This window comes from Carex rostrata, chromosome 26 (assembly GCF_964058835.1).
Source record: "Carex rostrata chromosome 26, lpCarRost1.2, whole genome shotgun sequence".
Classification (NCBI taxonomy): Eukaryota; Viridiplantae; Streptophyta; class Magnoliopsida; order Poales; family Cyperaceae; genus Carex; species Carex rostrata.
In genome coordinates, this window is record NC_135943.1 from 3,127,337 (window position 1) to 3,152,982 (window position 25,646).

The 25,646-nt window shown below is 30.5% G+C and overlaps 1 protein-coding gene across 1 annotated transcript; it reads right to left on the reverse strand.

The window, feature by feature from the left end:
- Positions 1-1,444: 1,444 nt before the first annotated feature.
- Positions 1,445-7,673, reverse strand: LOC144544678 (gibberellin 2-beta-dioxygenase 5-like). Its single transcript, XM_078293234.1, has 4 exons — positions 7,566-7,673; positions 2,858-3,325; positions 2,315-2,639; positions 1,445-1,793 (listed from the first exon to the last, which is right to left on the reverse strand). The coding sequence occupies exons 2-4, from the start codon at positions 3,289-3,291 to the stop codon at positions 1,563-1,565; spliced, it is 990 nt and encodes a 329-aa protein (XP_078149360.1). The 5' UTR covers positions 3,292-3,325; positions 7,566-7,673; the 3' UTR covers positions 1,445-1,562.
- Positions 7,674-25,646: the final 17,973 nt, after the last annotated feature.

Sequence of the window (25,646 nt, forward strand, 5' to 3'; positions counted from 1 at the left end):
CACATATTAATATGGAGAACAAGATGAATGGTTCGGATCGACCGTTAGGATTTTGAAAACTCGAATATTGAGTCGTAGCACCGTAGCCCTCTATGCTATGCATAGCACCCAAACCTTACTCTATAGAGTATATACATACACATATATATATACACATATATACATACATACACATATATACATACATACATAGATATACATATATATATATATATATATATATATATATATATATATATATATAGAGTTAGGCTGGGGTGCTATGGATAGCATAGTGGCCTCTATGCTACGGCTCAATATTCGAGTTTTCAAAATCCAAACGGTCGATTCGAACCGTTCATCTTATTCTCCATATTAATATCTGCTTGGAGACCAAATTTTATAATTTTCTGAATTTTTTTACTATTTATTAAGTCACTTTGAAAATCGCTAATCCAACGGTTTTACTGTTTTGTGCAGCCACCGTTGGATCAACAATTTTGTAAAATACTTAATAAATAGTAAAAAAATTCAGAAAAATGTAAAATTTGGTCTCCAAGCAGATATTAATATGGAGAATAAGATGAACGGTTCGGATCGACCGTTTGGATTTTGAAAACTCAAATATTGAGCCGTAGCATAGAGGCCACTATGCTATCCATAGCACCCCAGCCTAACTCTATATATATATATATATATATATATATATATAGGACTTGGCTACGGTGCTATGGGTAACTAAGAGGCCTCCCGTGCTACGGCTCAATATTCGACTTTTCAAAATCCTAACGGTCGATCCGAACCGTTCATCTTGTTATCCATATTAATATGTGTTTGGAGACCAAATTTTACATTTGTTGGAAATCTTTTACTATTTTTTTAGATTTATTGAATATTGCTGTTTTTTATGGTCCAGATTTGTCTGAAAAACAGCGATTTTCAATCAATCTAAAAAAATAGTAAAAAATTTCCAAAAAATGTAAAATTTGGTCTCCAAGCTCATATTAATATGGAGAACAAGATAAACGGTTCGGATCGACCGTTAGAATTTTGAAAAGTCGAATATTGAGCCGTAGCACGGGAGGCCTCTTAGCTACCCATAGCACCGTAGCCAAGTCCTATATATATATATATATATATATATTGTAGAGTTAAAACGCACCGTTGATTTTATGTTTTAGTCATGCTTCACATTTGTATTTCTATTTTTAAAGTCCGAACAGTCAATTCAAACTGCTCAACATGATTTTTATATTAAAATGTGCTCGGAGACCAAATTTTCATTTTTTAGATTTTTTTTTTAACTATTTTTTTAGATATATACAAAATCATTATTTTCAGATGATTCTAAACCATTAAAAACAATGATTTTGTACCTATCTAAAAAATAGTAAAAGAATTTCAAAACATATAAAATTTGTTTTCAAGCATTATGAAGATCATATTTAATTAGCTGTTTGAGTTTTTATAAAAGAAATAAAAAATGTGAAACATAATTGGAGCACGAAATCAACAGTGAATTTTAATCCCATACGTTTTTTTATTAGTTTTTGTTCTCCTCTTCAAAAAAGTATCTTTTATCGTTAGCGTAGAAATCGACTTAACCCAATCTTGTGGCCTGTTAATTGAACGTCTTCTTTTATTTGCTGCTTGTATTCTCCAAAGGTGAATCTTTTATAAATTGTAGGATCTGAATAGCCTTCAATCGTTGTGTCATACGATGGGCATAAGAAATACGCCACAGAAAATCTCTCAAATCTTGAGTTTGCCACAACTCTGTGTTTCACACTCTTGTACAAGTTATTGCTCCATGCCTGCAATGTTTTTTTTTAATTTGCAATGATGTTAAATGTGGAATTTTTTTTTAGAAACCATAAATTAAAAAAAAAAAAAAATTTACCAAACCAACTTGATTGATTTGTCTTTTACACATAAGAACTGAAATGTCATTTTGGTCTCATTTTCCTTTTTTTGTGGACCGAAATGGCAATTCGATCCGAATCATTTTCACATATTTCGAGAAAAAATATGTTGAAAAATTGTGAAAATATCTCGGACCAAAATGTCATTTCGGTCCCGAATAAAAAAAATATGAAATTTGCGGGACCAAAATGACATTTCATTTCTTATGATTTTTGTAAAAAAAAAATTATTATGTTGGTTTCATAAAAAAAAAATTCTTAAATGTGCCCAAATCAAAAGTTAAACAAACAAATTAAATACCAATATTCATTTTCAAATTAAGGAACTTTGATGATTAAAGCGCCAGGATAAATATATACCTGGAATAAATCTCCAATATTGATTATTAATATTTATTAAAGTAAATATATACCTGGAATAAATCTCCAATATTGATTATTAAAGCGCCAGGATTAGGCCTGACATTGACCCAGCTTCCTCCCTTCATCAGTTGTAATCCACCGACCTGATCCTGATATAACACCGTTAGAAAGTCACTGTCAGTGTGTGGTGCCAATCCAAATGCACCGCTTGGCTCTTGACATGGTGGGTAGTGGTTCAGCCTTAGGTAGCATGTGTTGGATGTACAACATTTTTTAATGTATTTCCCATTCATGTCTCCTAGTTTTGCTCCCAGTATTGATGCCATCTCATGTGCTAGTCTTGACATTGCCTTTGACACATCTTGAATGATTTTTCTACTTGTTATCAAATAAAATAATCAATATGATACAGTTGTAAATTATTTTGAAAGCTTAAACTTTACATAATGTACACAAATATTTTAGTTAATTTTCTTTTATATAAAATGAATTAACTGCCTTTTTTTTAAAAATTAAAAAGGTAGAAAATAAGAAGATGTATGTGTTTATTAAATTGAATTAGTTACACAAGAAACATTACTAATTATCATTACCTCATGTTATCTCCAACCGATTCACTAATTGAGTTGAGGGGGATATGATAGGCCTCGGACCATGACAACTGCTCCACATTGGTTGCAGACGGTGTACCCCAGCAATAATTCTCCGGTGCTAATTCTAACAACTTCTCCTTTTTCTTTTTCTCAAAGGGTTCATGAAATAAATTCATTTGAAATTTTCTCAACTGCAAAAGTAGATCATGGGAAATACCATGGTTTATAACCCGGAAAAAACCCCATTCTGAAGCAGCTAAAACAATTTCATTTTTACATTTTTGTACTGTATCAAAGTTGCTACTAGTTAGATCCCTAAGATCGATTATTGGGAGATCGCATTCTGCGGCGGCGATCCTACTGGGGTCAAGTAGTTGGGGATGGTTAGCAAAGAGGGTCTTGTAGGTTGACGACAGTGGTGGATTTGAATCCATTTTGTAACGTGTAGCATGAATTGCTAAAAAAAAACTGTGACAAAAAAGAAAAAAAAAATCTGTCAGAGCCAGCGCATCGTTGGATTGGAGCTTGATGTAATATAAATAGCCATGCATTTTTTTCTGCTTGGAAAAAAAATACAAAAACAAAAGGCAAAAAGCAAAAAGAAAAAAGCAAAAAGCAAAAGAGACCTAAAATATTATTTGTCTTATCTGGCATTCTAAAAGCGATCCGTGCTGTCCAAAAATAGACTTTTTGTCCGATTAAATCATCCTAGTTCAGTTACCAAACAGCAGAAAATTTTCTATATAACAATTAACTATTTAGATGTGCCACATTTCCAGAGCACAAATTGGTTTTTTACTTTTTACGGTACTAGTATTTACTTCTACTACAAATGGCTAAATGACTTTAATTTATACAATCACATAGAGATGACAAAAATGAAATTTGATAATATGTTCTTATTTAATACGATATTTTCAAGGCATAAAAGATCATTCTAATATATATATATATATATATATATATAGAGAGAGATGGGCTACGGTGAGTTGCGAAGTAAAATGCGTTTCTACTTCACGCTGTATTTTTATTTTGAAAGTCCAAATGACCGATCCGAACCGTTAGATGTTTAATCCATATTGAAATGTGCTTGGAGACCAAATTTTACATTTTTTGGAATTTTTTTATTATTTATTAAGTATTTTTGAAGATTGCTGTTTTGCTGTGAACAGTAAGAAACAGTAAAATTTTCTAGACCATCAGATCAGCGACTTTCAAAATTGCTTAATAAATAGTAAAAAAATTTCAAAAAATGTAAAATTTGGTCTCCAAGCACATTTCAATATGGAGAACAAGATGAACGGTTCGGATCGACGTTTTGAATTTTAAAATCGCAAAATATGAGCGTGAAGTAAAATAGTAGCTTTACTTCGCAACTCACCGTAGCCCACCTCATATATATATATATATATATATATATATATATATATTGTGATATACTACTAACTTAAAATTAAATATATAATTATTGCGATATATTACTAATTTTGTGCAACCAATGAAATATATGCAATTCATGCAAGTAGCAAAACATAACATTTCATATAGCATATACTTAACAATCAAGATTTTTTTTTTGGTGGGTTGGTGTGTGTGTGGCGGTGATTGAGATAGACAATTATTATTTTTATTCAACGGTCAGTGGCCTACTTGTGTCATTGTCTCATTGATTAGATAATGCCATTTTGTTCCGAGCCATAGAAAATTACCAAGAAAGGAACTATTCTTTTTTTCCTTTTATTTCGTCTTTTTTATCTTATGATGACATGGACACACAGGAAACGGTTCGGATCCTCTCCAATGGGAACTTCATTAATTTCGTGGAATCAGGCATTCAGGCTTTACTAACATAATTTATTTTGTGGAATCAGGCTTCATTTCGTGTAATCATACATCATCATTTATTTATGTTCTATATTTTTTTTTCTCAGAAGTTTATTACTTGACAACAAATTTTTTTTGGGGACCGAAATGACAATTCGGTCCCATGTATTTTCACAATTTTTAACGTATTTTTTCTCGAAATCCGTGAAAATAGTTGGGACCGAAATGGCATTTCGGTTCTTACGGTTTTTGTAAAAAAAACGTAATCATGTTGGTTTCATCAAAATATCTTTTTTCTAATTATGGTTTATAAAAAAAAAAATCTATTTCCCGAGCACAAATTGTTTTTTACGGTACTTGTATTTACTTCTACTACAAATGGCTAAATGACTTTAATTTATATAATCACATAGAGATGACAAAAAATGAAATTTGATAATATGTTCTTATTTAACAAGATATTTTCAAGGCATAATAAATCATTCTAATTAATATATATATTGCCTTAAACGTGTCGAACCTAAATTTATATATATAAGACAAATGTATCATTTTCCCAGTGAGTAAAGTACTACCAACTTAAAAATATATAATTATTGTGATATATTGCTATTTTCTGCACAATAAGACGAATGAAAGATATATATATATATAATTCATGCAAGTAGACCAAAGTAGCAAAACATAACATTTTATATATGGCATACTCAACAATCAAGATTTTTTTTTGGGGGGGGCGACGATTGAGATAGACAATAATTATTTCATATATGGCCTACTTGTTTCATTGGTTAGATAATGCCATTTTGTTCCGAGCCAATAGAAAAGGAACTGTGATTTTTTCCTTTTATTTTGCCCTTTTTACTTTTTATGTTATGATGACATGGGCACAGGAAATGTTTTGGATCCTCTCCAATGGAAACTTCATTTCGTGTAATCATACATCATCATTTATTTAATTATGTTCTATATCAAAATCGAATGCATAAGTTTCTTACTTTACAACATATATAATATTTAAATACAAAAATCAGTATATAAAAACTTGAAAATTTCCTTTCAAAATCAATCGATACCCTTTTCATCAAATAAAAACAATGCTCATATATTTATAATCCATTTTCAAGCTCCAAAGTTACTATCATGTAATCAGCTTTTGATTACAAAATGAGCAGCTTAAAAAATCAATAAAATTCATTGTGTGTGTGTGTGTGTGTCTATATGTAGAGTTAATCTACAGCATAAAATAACATTATACAGAAATTTTATCTAGCAAGTATATATATTGATTTTTTTGAGGCGAAATGATGAGACAAACAAAAATATAAATCTAAGAGAAATGATGAGACAAACAAAAATAAGAGGCGAGTAAGAAATGAAGAAATAATGAAAGAAAATGAGAGGTAAAAAGTGTTTTTGAGCAATTACAAAAAAAATGTATTTATGTAAATTAAATCATACCAAAATAAGTAAACATTAAAGTATGCACTACATTTTATTATAATTTGTGTGCTCCATTCTGATGAAAAAGAAATGTATTGCTGGCCGCACATAGAGCAGAGAAAAGAGAAGATATTGAGAAAATGATATCGGAACAAAGAAGAGAGAAATTAAGAAGTTTCGATAGAGGAAAAGAAAAAGAAGGCATGCAACACGGTCCAATACAAAAACTGTAACAAAAATTGTTGCAATACTGTATAGCTACAATAAAACGGCCATCCTAAATTGATACCATAATAAATATATAATTATAAGTCGTCATTTGTATTTGATCAAATGATCTTCCATCAGAATTAACAAACATGAGCCATTTTTTGCTACAAAAATTAATGGTTCAGATCTGAAGAAACAGCTGCCATACTTCTTCCTAGATAGTCACTGTGTGTAGTTTTCTCAGAAAAAAAAAAAAAAAAAAAGAGTACTATACTACTAGAGAGGATCCCAAATTGAATTAAGAGTTGAACTCGTGTCTGCAACGAGAAAAAAAGGGCAAGGGAAGGTCCCATATATAATTAGCATTGTCGCTTTCTTGGACAAAGAGATGTTGATGTGATATCACAAATCACAATTCACCAAGAAAAAGAGATGTTGATTGTTGATGTGAAATCACAATTCCGTGAACTAGGAGATACCAGAAGGGTAAAGCATATTTTTGGAACTGTGCACTTGTACAAATTAATAAAGACATATTTCATAGAAATGAAGATACACTGATATAACAATTGTCGTAAAATGCAGCTGCATATGCTTATTATGCAGTGATCTTTCGCATACAAAATTTCACGCAGTTTTGAATATATTGGTACATATATGGTACATGCTGACTTGAAAAAAAAAATCTAAAAATTATTTTGCGGTGGAGAAAAATAGAATCTATAACATTTATAATATGGTAAAGAGCATAAATCACTAGACTAAATAAGTATTTAGATATAAATTAGTTTTATTTTATATATATTTCTTTAACAGAATATAGTAAAACCGCATATGTACGTACTTCCGCATATACGGCCGCATGCATGAACAAAACCACATTTTACAACACTGCATATATATAACATGTACATATATAGATGAGGATTCTATATTACATTTAGATAAACTTGTGAAGAAAAAGTTAAGCAAATAAATGGTTTAAGTAAAATGAGCATTTGCTGCTCTTGAAATTAACATGCATATAAGGCAAGTATTAAGAACCATGCATGCATGTCTAAGCTACGAGCAAAATACATATCTTTTGAAGAACAACAACTAGGCACTAATATACCCATACTTTGTGCAAGTAGACAAATACAGATAAGCAAAATATGGTACAAAGTACAAACAAGTCAAAAATAAAGTCTAGGTATTTTAATAAACTTAATACGCATGCATTATATATTACCTGATCAGCTAGCTAGTCTCAGTAGAATCTTCAAAACTCTTATGTAGCTCAAAAAAATATCTTGTATATATACCAGGAATATTTTTATGGTGTTTTCTCTTTCTTGTTTCAACATGGAATGCTAGCTATTTATAAGAAAGAGGTGCAAAGTAGTCCATTCTTTAGCCGACACATTAAAGAGATCAAGTTGGTGTACTTTACAAAAAAAAAAAAAAAAAAAAAAAATTAACAAGATGTAAAGGTTGGGGAGTAAACAATATGTGAAAATGAAGTTGAGGGGTAAATTAAAAAGATTCTCTTAAAATATTAATAATTATGGGACCGGCTAGCTATAACTTAACATATAGAGTGAAACATATAAAACACATTTATGAAAATGAAGTGTCAATCATATATCTATATATGGTTGGTACTTTTTTTTTGAGGAAATATATGGTTGGTACTCATGACTGCGCGTCTGGTATCAAATTTTGACAAGTATCTATATGAAGAACAATAATAAATGTGTTTTTCTTTAAAATTCTGTTTAAGATTAAAGTAAAATAACATAAAATATTAATGCACTAGTGCTTGGAATTTTACATCAGCCCATGGTACAAGTCCCAATCATCTACAGCATGGGCCTGATGTAAAATTCACAAGTATATATATATATACCATATGGCGAGTTAACAAGTAAATTATTGTGGATGGCATTGGCATGACTTTCAATGTTTTTCTTAAAAAAGGTAAATTAATGCAGATTCCATATATATATTATTTTCAATTTAGAACATCACATTAGATGATTTTTATAATTTTATTTAGTACTATAATAATATATTAATATTACCTATTGAATATATATAAAAAAAAATATAAAAAGTCAAATAATTGTACCCCCTAGCATCTTAAGTTTCTAGAACTAATTATGAAATATATATATAGACATCATTTTTTTGGAAAAAAAATTTCAGAGGACGGTGTTAATATTATAGAATTGCAGCTATAATAATATATTAATATTACCTATTGAATACATATAATTAAAAACAATATAAAAGTCAAATAATAGTACTCTCTAGCATCTTAAGTTTCTAGAACTAATTATGAAATATATATAGACATCATTTTTTTTGGAACAAAAAAGTTCACAAGACGGTGTTAATATAGTTGTTATTAATATTATAGAATTGCACACAGTTTGGCTCATCCATACGGCCACAAAGAATCAGGCTCAGTATATATGTGGAGACATGCACCCAAACGTTGAGACTTGAGACCTGCCTCTCTCCTCTCTTTCTAGTGTGTTATATATGGTACGTGTATTAGCCACGTTCATTTGTTTCATTGGGGGGTTTATTATCTCCTTTTATCTAATTTCCTTTCGTTTCATTTGCACACGCTTATGCCGCGTGGTTGCTTAAGCCTCTCACCATTCAATGCGTCAAGGGTACATAATTAAGAAAATATTAGAGATCACTTATTAATTAGTTGGATGGATATTAATGGATTGTGACTAACTAGCTAATTAAATTGCGGCTAATTGAGGTGTACATATTCCAAGCATGTCGGCCAAAAAATGATTGAAGTTTGCATATTAACCCATTAATATATATATATATATATATATATATATATATATATATATATATATATATATATATATATATATATATATATATATAAAATTCGCTGGCTGTAATATTGTGTGCAATGATTTCACAAAGTTCCTTACATTTAATACAGCTAACTGTAAACGAACAAGCTAAGCTAGCTACATATTCATGTCTATATATATATATATATATCATCAATTAATTAAACATTCATGTTGTTATAACCTGGCTAATGCAACACGAATTCCACACGGTTAATCTAAAATCTCTGAACTATATTGTATTGTACCTAGCTAGGAAGAGTTTCTTATTTCTACTACTATTTTAACCTTATTCTTCACTTGTAAATATTTTCTTATTAATACAATTTGTTAGTAGGCTATCAGCCACTAACCTTAAAAAAAAAAACCTTATTCTTCAACTAGGCCCTCTTTTTCTTTTCTTTTTTGGTTCACTACGGAGGAGCCAAGCTTTCATACAATGGGGTCGAACATGAATGGGGGTCCAGTATATAAAAAAATTCTAATATAAATGAGATCAATTTCACATTGTTCATAATATTTTAATTTAAACTATATCCAAAATAGGGTCTAAATACAAAAAGAAAAAAATTAAAAATGAATTGGGAGTCAATTGACCCTATTCATTGACTGTGTATTTGCCCCTGTCACTACGGAAATAAATATTTATTATTAATTAGATGAATTTTTAAACAAAACAATATTTATCGAAAAGATTGCATACAACAAATTTGAAACATAATTTTTGGAAATGATAAACTTTATAGAATGTAACTAACACAGTTAGCCGCCTTAGAATTAATCCATATATATAGATACAAAAGATAGTTAATTATATCATGTTAAAAAAATTACTATGTCATACAAACATTACTGATACTTAAATGAGGAGAGATAACTAACGTTGCATATAAGTTATCCGATCAAGATAAATTGTAAAAGATAAACAAATTAAATTGATAACAATAGACATAACGTGGCATGAATAAAATGATTTAAAAACAACCATTTTTACAAATAAAGTAGTCGTCCCCCCCAAAAAATGTTACATTTGCATTAAATGCTTCATAAAAGATCGGAACCTCTTAAGTTAGGAATTAACTAAGTAAATGATGCATTATATATAGCCATGATAACTACCCTTTAATTTCTCATCCTCCAAGTGCGTATATTACTCACATGGTTTCCTGTAAATTTAATGTAAATCTTCTATCATGTAACAACTATTGCCTTTTGTATATTTCAATAAATCCAAGGGCATCAAGACCAAATTTGGATGACAATCTTTCCATGTTGTATATTACCTAACATGCATAATTAGTTATTTGCTCTATATAGCTGTTGCTTAATTTGTTAACTAATTTATTTGCATCAGGTTCGAAACTCGGAAAGGAATCTCTTGTAGATATTAAAACAGTTGAGTGACTTAACCTTCAACTTTACTAGAAAAAAATTAATTTGTATTAGCAAATATTACCTGTATGAAACCGCCAAGCAATTAGTTAACCGAGAAAATCTTTTATATTATTCTCCTTCTATACAATACCAAAATGCTCCAACCACATCCATGTTGGTAAATTATGAAGTACTAATTGTGTTCATTTGTTTAATGAAGTTTGAGGTAGTATGTGAAGAAGAGAAAATTGCTCTTAAAAGCTTGCTTGACTCTTCTTGTTTTGTGGGTTAATTACATCTCAAGTAACATGTCAGCCCTATTTATATTACTCCTAACAACATTGTAGACCTATGAGACCTCATCCAAAATATTTAAATATTTCTACCTCTTATCTTTATCATTTTTCCTAGATGTTTCTCAAGAATACTCTAAAAGTTAGATATTATTTTACTAATATTTTTAGAATATTCTTCTCCTAGATATTTTAATACACATTTCTAGACTCGCAGATACTTTACTAGAATATTCTAGAACACAAATATTGAACAAAACAAGAAATTAAGTTTAATTATACATTCAACAATCCACACTTATTTTATTTTTGGCCAACCATCCAACCCTTACAATTCTACAACAACTATATATGTTAATATTCCTTCTAATTATTATTTTAAGAAAGTTTCCTTATTAGCCTTAAAGCTCTAAAATTCTATATATCAAGGACTCCAAATACCTAAAACTAAAACTACATTCCTATTAGTATATTGCCCGCAGAACATTGACATATCTTTATCATTTATAAATCCAGAAGAATGGAGGAGGAAAAAAATAGAGAAGAGATAAGAACCAACGTTTTGTGACTAAATGTAATCCGTTTGAGAGTTCATAGATTTGAAACTCAGATGACAAGTTTTTATGAATATATATTTAAAGGTGAGATTTTGATTTTCATCTATCTTTATCTTAAAACATTGTTGATAGATATGTATGAATCTTTATCTCGGTTCAACCTTCAACTTATCAATAAAAAAAGAAAAAGAAAGAAAAATAGAGAGATTTGGTCAGAAGAAAAACAAGATAAGATGAAACTTCAAAAGAAATAAGAGTACATGAGAGCAACAATAATGCATGAATGTAGGAATACATCATTATCATTGAACAAATTATAACTTTTTAACTATTTTAAGAGTTTAGTTAGAATATTTGTATTAGTTTTCAGACAAGGGAAAAAATTAATCATTCCAAATAAATGGTCTAAAATTTTAAAAGGAAAATTATCCTTACACCCCATATAATGGACCCCTTAGTCCTTATCTGCACCTAAAAGGTGTGTAATACTTGGTATTTAACTTGTTAATATCAAAATTCAAGCATGTGAAGTGTTCGTCTTTTTTTTTATGATTAATTATTAGGATTTATAAGGCTTATAAAAACTTTGTCAGATAATAACACAATATAACTTTTAAAGAACTTAAGTTTGTAATAATGGAGATATTAACCACGTTTGGTTTAATTAATGGTTCAAGACAATATTATTATGTAAAGGATCTCTGTGAATATTAAAAAGTGAAGACGTGTCTTCCCCTATGCACAATTTTTTTAATCTCAAATATGAAAGCCTGACTAAATTAATAAATTCCTAATAACTAAAGTACAATCATTTTATTGTCTCTTTTAAAAATACAAAAGAGGCAGGTAAGTGTAGCAGTTTTTATTTTTATCTTTTTTTTAGAATTAATAGTTTTCTTCACTATCTAAAAAAAATATTATAGAACTTTAAAAGTAAAAATTTGGATTTCTTACAATCTTTTATATACATTAATTATCAGAATCAAGGGGTATATATCGGTAAAGTTGTAAAAATTAATGGCACGGCGGAGCCGGCTCCGTCACGGAATGACACGTCATGCGTAACAGTTACGTTCTGTGAGATCGTGTGTCTCGTGCCGTGACCAATCGTGTGCCGTTATAATCTTTTGAAACTTTGGCACGGCACATCATGTCACTTGAAAAAAATAGTCATGGCACGACAAGGCACGCAGTCACGCGAGTCACGTGTAATTAGGACCATTAGATATTAATCAAATGGTGATCCTTGAACAAACTAACTTAAATTATGATCAAATGGTCACGAGAGGCACGCTCGGCCACAACACGTTTGGGCACAGCGTGACTTACATGGGGTGACTATTTGCAGCCGTGATCACCTCTTGACATTTTGATCATTGCACGGCACATGAAAAATTAACTTGGTCACGGCACGGCATGAGATCAAAATCACACAATATTAGTCATGGCACGTTACGTTTTTTCCACTCTATATATACATCGGTCGTTGTAGTTTTATAAAATTATGAGTAATAGGCCAGTGGATCATGCATGGGTGTTTAATTATACTGTTATTCTTTTACTCGTATATATCTAATATAATATACAAATGGTTAATTAGTATCTAATATATATATATCGCTCTCCATCATATCGTAATTTGGAATCAATATTTCAAAAGCAAGTTGTCCTAAAGTCCGAATATTTGTTTATAAAAAAATGAAAGTTAATTAGGTATGCTAGCTTGGAAGAAACAACCATATTGTAACTGTAAAATCAAATGAAAGTGACTTTTCTAAAAAAAAAAAAACAAATTAAGCGAAAATGAAAGAAGTCTTACTAGTATCTAATCCATGTGCCGACTTGCCGACATGCCTTGTCAAGTATAGATGCTTCTGCATATTAGAATTGATGATACATATTATTTTGTAAAGAGATGCTTCATGACATTTTTTTAGAGATTTTCTAAGTACCTCGAATTAAAAAAGGCGAAAGGCCTTTTAAAGCAGAGATATTTTGTTCATTAGAATGGATGGTACATATTTGTAAAGAGAGATGCTCCACAATTTTGTGAGATCATCTAATAACTACGCCGAATTAATAAAATAAAGTTATAATTGTCACCAATTAGCATGACCACCCGTTGCAAACTACCTAACAGAATTGTAATATTTTTCAATTAGTCAATAATCAAAGTGACAACTAAATAATAGAATTCTAAAGATTGTGAGTTTGAAACTCAAATAGATGTCCTTTATAATTAAACATTAAATAAAAGTTAGAAAACTAAACCACCATCTTTCTATCTCAAAAAAGTAATTAAAACAATTATAAAATAAAAATGGTCCTTGTTAATTTATTTATTTTTTCATTAAAACTTACTTTATATTATGGTTAGCTTAATATATTATATTTTGGGTCGGAATTCATTGAGAATGGTTTAATTTGACAACCTTGATAATATTTTCTCACAAAAAAAAGTATTAGACGTCTTATTATCATTGTATATTGATATAATGTTAAATTTCATACAATCTAAATGTCATTTGAACTTTGATGAAAAACATTATTAAATATAAAATATTGCATATTTCAATTCATTTTATGTGAACGTGAATTAAATTTTGTTCGTATACATAAAGTATAATAGATCATTTTTCATATGTAAATTTTAAAAGTATAAGTTATTTATTGCAATGGAGATTATCAAATAAATCTTTAACCATATAATTTTCAAAATTGCTATTACTTGTATAATTTTTATATAAAACATCTTTTTAATAGATTCTTCAAAATCTTCAAAAGTCGGTCGTCTAAAAATAAGCCTAATGTTATCAATATCTCGATTGGAGCATGACGGTGAGTAGATCTAGTCATAGAGTGATATAGAGATTAAGGTTTAATACAAGTATAATTAGAATATTAGAGTGGTTTAGAAGCTTTTATGAGAATAAAATAGATTTAGAAATTACGATCATTAATTTGATCAATTATAAATATTTATTTTATCAATAAAATTATTATTAGATATTTATAATCACTAGCCTCAAAATACATAAATAAAAAGAAGCCTAATTAAAGGGAGCAATAGGTCAGATCAGATTTCGGATTGTCCAATTTTGATTCATGTAAAGATTATAAATTGGATCGGACTAATTAATTTTAATTCATTCAAGTTGTTTAAAATAATTATTTACTTCGTGAGTGTTGGATTGGGTACGAACAAGTTTTAAGTCAAGCCGGATCATATCAGTTTGACTTTAGGAAAAAGTGTCAAGTCACGGATCAGATTTTATATTTTTCAACTTTGGATGCATGTCCATGTCATCCAGTCAAATTTAATTCGGATCAGTTGCACTTTTTTTTTAAAAAAAAAAAAAAAAAATATATATATATATATATATAGAGGAGGGTTCAAATGCACCCAAATTTTTGTGCACCCAAATGCACCCTATCCTTTTTCTCCGTTTTCAAAGTCCGAATAGTCAATCCGAACCGTTAGATGCGATCTATATATTAAGATGTGCTTGGATACCAAATTTTACATTTTTTGGAATTTTTTTACTATTTATTAAGCCACTTTGAAAAATCGCTGATCCAATGGTCCAGAAAATGTAAAATCAGCGATTTTCAAAGTGGCTTAATAAATAGTAAAAAAATTTCAAAAAATATAAAATTTGGTCTCCAAGCACATCTGAATGTATAGATCGCATCTAACGGTTCAGATTGACTATTCAGACTTTGAAAACGGAGAAAAAAGATTTGAAAGATAGGGTGCATTTGGGTGCACAAAAATTTGGGTGCATTTGAACCCTCCTCATATATATATATATATATATTGCGTCGAGTCAGATGAATTTCTCAAATTGGATCGGATTTTGCTCCTCTAAACCTGATTATATGGTTTCTAAACTTTTGATTAATTAGTTAAAAAAAATACAACTATTAAGACAACTTAGATGAAACCCAATCAATCAAATATATATACACTTATAAAATAAAATAAAAACTATAGCTAGGGGTCGCCACGTTTGCAAGAAAATAAAATATTTTATTTATCCGAGATTGTGTAGCTAGGATATTCATTTATTACCAACTACAAGCAAAAGGCCTAAAATATATACCTTCGTATCTTTATGCATTTATGGTGCATCTGTGGAAACTAAAAGTATTATTGCCCATAATATCTTGTTTTGTAGGGACGTTGAAGAAGTGACGAAACATAAAGTATTATTAAACTATATATTTTTATAATTTTAAAGTATATTTTGCATTTCTGACAGACAAAAAGGAGCAAATATCAACTAGATATATAGCTAGGCTAATATTAACTACGATGCATATCTAATTAAGCTACATGCAAAGTACATATAGCAAATACCGGTACAATTTAACTAGGAAAAGAATTGTCAAGGTGAGGGGAGGGTTCTAATTCCTCATTTCTTATATCTCATCATACCTTATATTTTATATTTTCATTTTTTTTATATTGAAAGTCTAAATTGTCGATCCGAATCGTTCAACATGATATCCATACTAAAATATAGTTGAGGATAAAATTTTATAATTTTTGGAATTTTTTTACTATTTTTTAAAATGGGTAGAAAATCAATTTTTTTTTTTTAACGGTGCAAACACTACTACAAAAAAACTCTTTTTATACCGGTTGAAATCGCGTTCCGCCATCGGAGTCCGATCCGATGCATATCGCCCCAATAGGAAATGTTTACCCGTATGCCATTGGTATGAGCCGATGGCGTTAAGCTCCAACGCGATCGGTTAGAAATTAGGGACCGACGGGAATATTAGTTTTTCGGCCGTTAATTATGCCGTTAAAATGGAAACACCATCGTCTCTGGGTGTTATTAGTCATTAGCAAAAGTGTATTACACCATCAGATGTGTTTGAGTTGGCGTTTGCATGTCGTAGTTTGCCATCTATTATTACTTTGAACCGTGGTGATTTCTTTTTATATATTTCATTATATATGCATGTATTAGGGGCTAGCCTCCATTTATATATAGCAATATATATATATATATATATATATATATATATATATATATATATATATATATATATATAGATGGGCTACGGTGAGTTGCGAAGTAAAGCGACTATTTTACTTCACACTCATATTTTATTATTTGAAAATCCAAACGACCGATCCGAACCGTTCAACATGATCTCCATATTGAAATGTGCTTGGAGACCAAATTTTACATTTTTTTTGACTTTTTTTACTATTTATTAAGCAATTTTGAAAATCGCTGATCCGATGGTCCAGAAATTTTTTACTTTTGTTACTGTTCACAGCAAAACAGCAGTTTTCAAAATTGCTTAATAAATAGTAAACAAATTCCAAAAAATATAAAATTTGGTCTCCAAGCACATTTCAATATGGAGATCACATCTAACGGTTCGGATCAGTCATTTGGACTTTCAAAATGAAAATACGGCGTCATGTAGAAACGCCATTTACTTCGCAACTCACCGTAGCTCCTCTCTCTCTCTCTCTCTCTCTCTCTATATATATATATATATATACATACATAGATAGAGATGGGCTATGGTGAGCCATGGAGTAAAATGAGTTGGTTCTCCATAGCACTATATTTTTATTTTGAAAATCCAAACGACCGATCCGAACCGCTCAACATGATCTCCATATTGAAATGTGCTTGGAGAACAAATTTTACATTTTTTGGAAAAAATTTTAATATTTATTAAGCAATTTTGAAAATCGCTGATTCAATGGTCTAGAAATTTTTACTGTTTTTTACTGTTCACATCAAAACAATAATTTTCAGAATTGCTTAATAATAGTAAAAAAATTTCAAAAAATGTAAAATTTGGTCTCCCAGTACATTTCAATATGGATATCACATCTAATGGTTTGGATCGGTCGTTTGGACATTCAAAATGAAAATACGGCATGGAGTACAAACGCATTTTACTCCATGGCTCACCGTAGCTCATCTCATATATATATATATATATATATACATGGAGTAAAATGAGTTGGTGCTCCATGGCACTATATTTTTATTTTGAAAATTCAAACGACCGATCCGAACCGTTCAACATGTTCTCCATATTGAAATGTGCTTGGAGACCAAATTTTACATTTTCTGAATTTTTTTTACTATTTATTAAGACACTTTGAAAATCGCTGATCCGATGGTCTAGAAATTTGTACTGTTTTTATTGTTCACAGCAAAACAACAATTTTCAAAATTGCTTAATAAATAGTAAAAAAAATTCCAAAAAATGAAAAACTTAGTCTCCAAGTACTCTCTCGACTACTGTTTGGGGTTTATCCTATCATCTCACATCTTCCACTGTAGGAACAATGAGTGACTACATTAGTAATTTTCCCGTCCCAATACTTGTCGTAATCTTAGGGTTGCTGGCCACCCAAGAGGCATTGTATACATGTGTACTATCTAAGAGGTGGAACAACCTGTGGACCTCTTTACCTATCCTCAACATCAATGCGAGGGATTCTCAAGCCCAATATTCCATGGAGACGATCATTGCTAATTTACTTGAGAAGATTACTACATATTTTCATCTTCTGGATTTACATCTCAAGTGCGCTCTCCTGGTATAATTAATTAATCTCTCTAATTGACGAGCGCGGGTGTCTAATTAAGTGTTTACAATAAATGATGGGTACTGTAATTAACTAAATTGACCTCCAATCACATTATCCGATTCAATTTTATGTGATTGATTCACATTTATAGTTTTAAGGTCACAAATTAATTGCGGTGCTAATTTTACATGATTAATTGACCCACATAGCTAGTTAATTAATTTCATGGTCCTGAATTAGTTGACCCACATTTATAGCTAATGAATTTATATATAGTTCAATTAATTGTTCCGAATTGTGTTTGTATATTATTATCATAATTACATGTGCATATATATAGGAAGAGGAGGGTTCAAATGCACCCAAATTTTTGTTCACCCAAATGCACCCTATCTTTCAAATATTTTTTCTCAATTTTCAAAGTCCGAATAGTCAATTCGAACCGTTAGATGCGATCTATATATTAAGATGTACTTGGAGACCAAAATTTATATTTTTTGGAATTTTTTTACTATTTATTAAGCCACTTTGAAAATCGCTGATTTTACATTTTCTGGACCATTGGATCAGCGATTTTTCAAAGTGGCTTAATAAATACTAAAAAAATTCCAAAAAATGTAAAATTTGGTCTCCAAGCACATCTTAATATATATATCGCATCTAACGGTTCGGATTGACTATTCGGACTTTAAAAATAGAGAAAAAGAATAGGGTGCATTTGGGTGCACAAAAATTTGGATGCATTTGAACCCTCCTCATATAGGAATTGCCAGTTTTGCCGGCAAGACTCCCAAAATTTGATAAAACTGTTTCCATTTGTACACAAATGAAAAGTTTGATCATAAAGAGCTGCCCCAACATGACAAGGCTCACAATAGTACAACATGAGAATTGTGTAAATATATATATAGTTTTCCAACTTAATTAAGCTATATATAGCTTCCATGCATCATTTAATTATTTGTTGTAAGTTAAATGAATTAAGGGTCTACTTATCAATTGATAATTGTTGATTTAATTTGTTGCAACACTGTTATGCTCTGCCATGGCCAGTTGAGGATAGAGTGCCATCAAATCCACGAGTCCCGCCAAGGCTTTAACCATCTCAAGAAGATATCTCGAATAGTTGAGGTCAAGTACTGGAGATTTGATTTTATGGTGTGGCGAGTGATTAAAGATATCATGCTTGGTACAGGGGAATTGCAAAATTTTAGGAACTATCGTATAATCAGTGGTTATCGCAATCTTTATTTTTCAACGCATAACGGTGGAACAGATAGTTATAGTTGATGGGATTTGGGAGTTGTAGAATTGCAAGCTGTGGGACTCGACCAGACTATGCATGTCGAGAAGACTTTGCTGTTATACTAGCTAGATAGATATTTCAGGAATATATTTTGTATGGATAGACACATGTTGTGTATTTTGTGCATGCATGAATATTACTTCTAAAATAAGTATTAATTACCCTTTTGAACATCTCCATCGGTTCAAAAAAAGAATAGAGTTGGTATTGATCAAACTATGGTGATGGCTTATCTACATCACGGATGGTAAAAATCACCACATCTACACCATCGGTTTAATAGCCCAACCGATGTGAAAGAGTCAATCAAAACCAACGGTTGGTTAAACATTAACTGATGGCAAAGAGGGGGGCATCACCGTTATCGGTTTTTTGAACGCCAACCGATGGTACAAAGTTCAACATAATTACAACGCTACCACTGGTGACGAGCGCCATCTGTGCGGAAGCACATCCGATGGTAAAGTGGCGATGGGAAAAATATTTTTTGTAGTAGTGAAAAACAATGAAATTGTATCTATCTTAAAAAATAGTAAAAAAAAAAATCAAAAATTATAAAATTTCTTTCATAGGCATATTTTAGTATAAATATCATGTTGAGCAGTTTGGATCGACAGTTTGAACTTTAAAAGTAAAGATATAAAATATGAAGTATGATGAGGTATGAAAAATATGAGGTATTGGAACCCTCCTCTTCTACCATATATTTTTAATCAACTAGTTTCTAGAATCAGTTGAAGATAATCATATCCTTAAAGATGATTATCTCTGTGGTCTTAAATACCACGGTACTAATTAGATAATTTTTTTTATTCTCACCTTTCCAACCGATTCTTGTAATATAATCATAATAGTGAAATCTTCAAAAATTCTCTCTGTAGACTGTAGCTGAATAGAATGTAATGTCATGTATCAGGACTTTTTGGTGCTTTCTCTTTCTCATTTAAAATGGATAAATAAAATTAATAGGTAGAATGAAAGATATATATATAAAAACGTTAACCATGTGTCCATGTCCATGGATATCCCAAGAATCTATGACACAGTTGCCTGACTGTGCACCTGGTGACAAACTTCACAAGCACAGTATATAAACTGTTTCCATGGAACAAGTCCTAATCATCTAGAGCATGAGCTTGATGTAAAATTTCACAAGTATATACGGTATGGCGAGTTAACATGTAAATTAATATGGATGCCATATTTGTATTCATAGCAATTTAAACGATCAATTCAGGTGATTTTGTAATATGAGTTTTATTTTTTATTATTTTACTATATTATTTTATTTAGGGCTACACAATAATAGTACCTATTGGATGTATAAGACAGTGTACGTATAATTATATACATATTAATTTATTCCACACGGTTTGGCACATCACATGGCCACAGAGAATCTGGGTAAATATATGAGTGGAGACATGCACACAAACGTTGAGACCTGCCTCTCCTCTCTCTAATCTTTGTATGGCGAATTAGCCACGTTCATTTATTTCATTGGGGGATTTAGTATCTCTTTTTATCCATTTTGCTATCGCTTCATTTGCACACGTTGTTGCTTCATGAGCACATAACAAATTAGAGAGCTTATTGGCTAGAAAATAAATGGATTATGACTAAGTATCTAATCAAATTACGGCTAATTGAGGTGCAAATATTAAATCCAAGCATGTCGGCCAGTAAATTAATTGATGAACTAATTAGAAAATTAATTTATCGATTAATCTACAGTTCATTTACGTGACATGACTAACACGCCGTGACTTGGTCACGTTATATCACAGCACGTGACCAAATTTTATTTTTACGTGATGTGACGAGACATGATTAAAATGATGGAGTACACTAATGTAATGTAATTATTCCTGTGACGTGACTGATCGCATTTAAAAAAATGATAACAAAATGTATAAAAAATAAAATAAAAACTATTGCAAAATGTTCAAACCGCTTGTAAATTGTAAATAGATCTAGTTCGCCTGTCATGATCGAGCTAGTACATAGTGAGTGTAGATAGTGTGTGTGATAGGCCCATGTAAACAAGGGCCTAAGGAAAACGGATTGGATCATGAATAACCCGGCCTAGGACTCCCTTAGGAGGCCAGGTCGGGACCAAGAATAAGGCCCCTATCCCCACGGAATCAACATGGCCCAAGGCGAAAAGGCCCAAGCCTAAAGTCCAGCAAAAGGCCTGTCTCGGCATGGCCAGGCCATGACGTCTGCCAGGGCGCCATGTAGGACAGTTACGCGACCCTAAACCGTCCTCATACGGTCCCTGACAATTCTGACAACACGGGATGGTTGTCGGAGAATCACCTATATAAGCCCCAAATCCCGAGGCATTAGGGGTTGGACCAGAAAGCAATAGAAGGTACCAAGAGGTTAGAGCACGAGTACCTTGACAATTACCCTAAGTCATTCTGCCGAGACTCGGCCCGGTTTTCCCAAGCCGGGACGAGTAGAGCTCCCAAAACAACCAAACCTTACGGTCTCGTCCTCCGGGACTTGAGCCGTATCAGTGTGTGGAATCTAAATTAGGAACTTCTAAAAGTTTTTTAATTGTCAATCCAATTGTTGGGACTTTAAATACTTCCAATCTTCAAAAAAGAAAAATGTTCAAACCGTAAAGAACGCACAATTATTTCGGTAAATCTTTCTTTCAACTACAATGCACAATTTCTTTAATTCAAATTAAAGGTTTAGATAGAGTTTATTGTATCATAGTAGAACGGTTAAAAAAAAAAACAGTGTTATGTTCATATAGTGGTCAGGGGCGGAATCAGAATTTGAATATAGAGGGAGCTAAATAATATTATTAACTTTTTTAGTAAAAAAAATACATAACACAATGTAACACAAGATAAGAAAATTATTTACTATTTGATTTTACAAAATGATACAATAAATAAATAACACTAACAAAGTGTCATGTTTATCAAAATCAAACTAAAAACATAATATTTATATATTTTTTATTATAAATTTCTCCCTATGATTTCCTAAAATATCAAATACAGTAATAATCTCATAATCTTATTAGCTAGTTCTTAATTTCTTAATATAAACAAGCATGTAGTCTCTGATGAGAAACTCGCCACCCATCTTATTTCGAAGTTCAGTTTTAACAAGCTTCATGACTGAAAAAGCTCGTTCTGTAGTAGCAGTTGAAACGAAAAAAGTAGCAGTAAGTTGAAGCAACCTATCAATTTTATAGGATCAAAGGATCAATCGATGCTATAATTTATAATTTGAATTTGTTCTTCTTTAATTTGGGAATTAGTGTATTCAGAAATTGTCTATTTCAGAAAGACGAATACTTAGTCGAGTAGGTGCTATAAAGGATTTTTTTTTTCTTTTTGGGCACTACCACAAATAGTAGTAGAAATAGATAATCTATTTTTGTAATAACTAATCAGAAGGCCCAGGCGTGACTGGCCCAAATAGAGATATATCTATTTTTTTTATTTTACATTGAAGCCCTATAACTTTGTATATTATTATTCGGGGGCTTGTACTTGTAAAACAAATTATATAATATTGTTTTTATATACTTAGTAATATAAAATTTCAAAGCTTGAGTTGACTTAGCACTCCCCAACTATACTTATGATCCGCCACTGATAGTGGCGCTATAGCATAGAATAGCTTGCTATAGCGCCAATAAAACCATAGTTTTTATAATCCAAAAATTTAACGCTATAGTAGCGCTATAGCACGATATTTAGAACTTTGATTCAAATACATGCATGTCTAATGTTTAATGGAAAAGGCCATCAGTTATTTCAAACTTCTATGAATATATTTTTATTTTGAGTGTTGGAAAGATAAATATTTAAAATAAATAGTTGTCTATTTATATTTCTGTCACATACTTCTAACTTTGTCAAATCATATTTTAATAAGTGAAATTTTATGTTTTTATTGTGCCTTCAAATCTAAACTCTATAATTTAATTTTCGGCAGACCAAATTGATTATTCTTATTTTTTTTGTTGCGCTCGCCTTCCTTTCAAAGATGGGTACAAAAAATATCAAATTCAGACCATTGAATTTTGTACCTATCTTAATAAATAGTAAAAAAATTCCAAAAACTGTAAAATTTGGTCTCCAAGCACATATTAATATGGAAAACAAGATAAATGGTTTGGATCGATCATTTGAACTTTAAAAATAAAAATATATTCATTTTTACAAATAGGTCCTTATGTCCATAGAAGCCTTTGCCTTAAAGAAAACATGTCATGGAGAATACAAAGTATAATTACAACTATTACTGGCCTACAACACCAAGTTAGTCTCTATATACGACTTCATTGACTGAATATGTAACATAGACAAGTTCCTAATTGAGTTGTTGTAATGAAAACGAAGCAACTTGCAAAAGCAACGAACCAAAAACAGAAAAAAAAATTGCGATGGAGAGAGGAGAAAAGTTAGAAAGAGAGATGATGTGGTAAGTCTAAGATATTGTCTCTCTTTGGGTTGACTGTCAGAGAAAAGAAAGATAAGATGAAAATGTAGTAGAGAGATAAATACATGATAGCAAAAGAGAATGCGTGAAAGCAAGAACAAAAGACTTTCCATTTGACTGAAATTAATTTATCTGCGAGGATAAATTAATAAAGTGCTTAATTAATTAGTGTCGGTAGAGCTGCAAACGAATCTAACTTACTTTTAGTTTGAGTTTGGTTTGAATTAATTTCAAACTAAGTTTGGTTTTAAATTAGTTTCGAATTGAACTTTTTACGAACTCAATTTCGAATCTTTTACGAATTTTTTTACAACAAGGAAGAGAAACCATAGTCGCCAAAAGCAAGAGGTGAAAGTCGTCTAGGGTTTTAAAACTGAGAGCAAGAATTACGATTTACGAGTTATGACTTATGGGTGGGCAGCCTTATGTTTTAACTTTTAAGTTATCAGCAGAAATCAACGGTTCACGTTACTTTGAGATTCGAACTAGAATAGTTCGCGAACCTATTTCTAACGAACCAGCTCTAGTTTGAATTTGGTTTGAATTAATTTCGAACTATTTCGAATCGAATCTTTTACGAACTTTTTTCAAATCAAACTCGAATCGAATCACGAACTACAAATTTTTTGTACAGTCCTAAGTGTCGATATGGTTTACGGATATTCTTCTAAGTAATAATAATATTTTTAAAAATAATAATTTATGTCGATTTATTTTCAGCAATTATTATTTTTTTATTCGCACAGTTAAGACATTATTGTTGATAAATGTAACATTTCTTCTTTCTTTAAAGTCTTTATTTCTAAATATGTTGGGTACGCTAGAAATAAAACTCAATCGGAATTAGCAACACAGAGACTTCTCAGGAAGTTACCTATCCTAGTACTACTCATGTCCAATTCGTAAGGGTTTTATTTCCATAAAAGGACTTTTTTTTTTACAGCTGACTTACCAAACTTATCACGAACCCTCTTTTTTCTGGCTCTGCACTTATTTGTAACATTTCTTAAATAAGGAAAAAAAATCATTTTAATTGAATGGTCTAGAATTTTTGAAAGTAAAATTATATTTGAGGTCCATTGGACTATTTATGTGCACCTTAAAAATGTTTTATACTTGATATATAATTTCTTTATATTTAACTTTAAGTTTTATATCTAGTATGTAAAGTGTTTATCATTATTTTTAAATTAATAATTATTAGAAAGTTCAAGTTAAAACTTTCTCAAATGAGCAAAATACAACTTTCAGAACTTAAATATATATCTGATATTTTAATCCAATCAATTGTATGATTGTATCGCTCTTATAAATATATCTGATATGTACATAAGTAAATGGTGCATTTTTATTCTCTTTGTATAACTAATAATTTTCTTTCCTATCTAACAAATATTAAAAAAAAATACAAATTTCGATTTCTTATAATATTTTAATATACAAATAATTAAAGAAAAAGCGGCTTACATCGGTTGTTGTACAATTAAAGAATTTAGAACATATTTAACATAGAAATGTCTATCAAAAAGTCAAAATATCGTTTGGAAACAATCTTTTTAAAGAACTTGTTATCCCAAAATCTGAATATTTATTCATAAAAGAGAACGTTACAAATAGGTATGCCCAAAACAAACATATGTACTATCCGACTATATATTATGAAAGATTGCAACTTTAAAATGAGTAGTGAAATTATTACTTTTTTTAGATAGCGAAAATGAAAACAGTGTTACTAACAAGTAATCCTTGTGCCGACTTTGCCGACATGGCCTGTTCAAGCAAATATGATTCATGCATTAAAATTGATGGTAAAGAGATTATTTTAAGTGCCTCGAATAAGGCGACATGCCTTTTTCAAGCAA

Coding starts and splice junctions, on each gene's coding strand:
- LOC144544678 (XM_078293234.1), bottom strand. CDS start 3,291: ATGGATTCAAATCCACCACTGTCGTCAACCTACAAGACCCTCTTTGCT. Junction 2,640..2,857: donor TCGGTTGGAGATAACATGAG/GTAATGATAATT, acceptor GATAACAAGTAG/AAAAATCATTCAAGATGTGT. Junction 1,794..2,314: donor ATATTGGAGATTTATTCCAG/GTATATATTTAC, acceptor AAAACATTGCAG/GCATGGAGCAATAACTTGTA.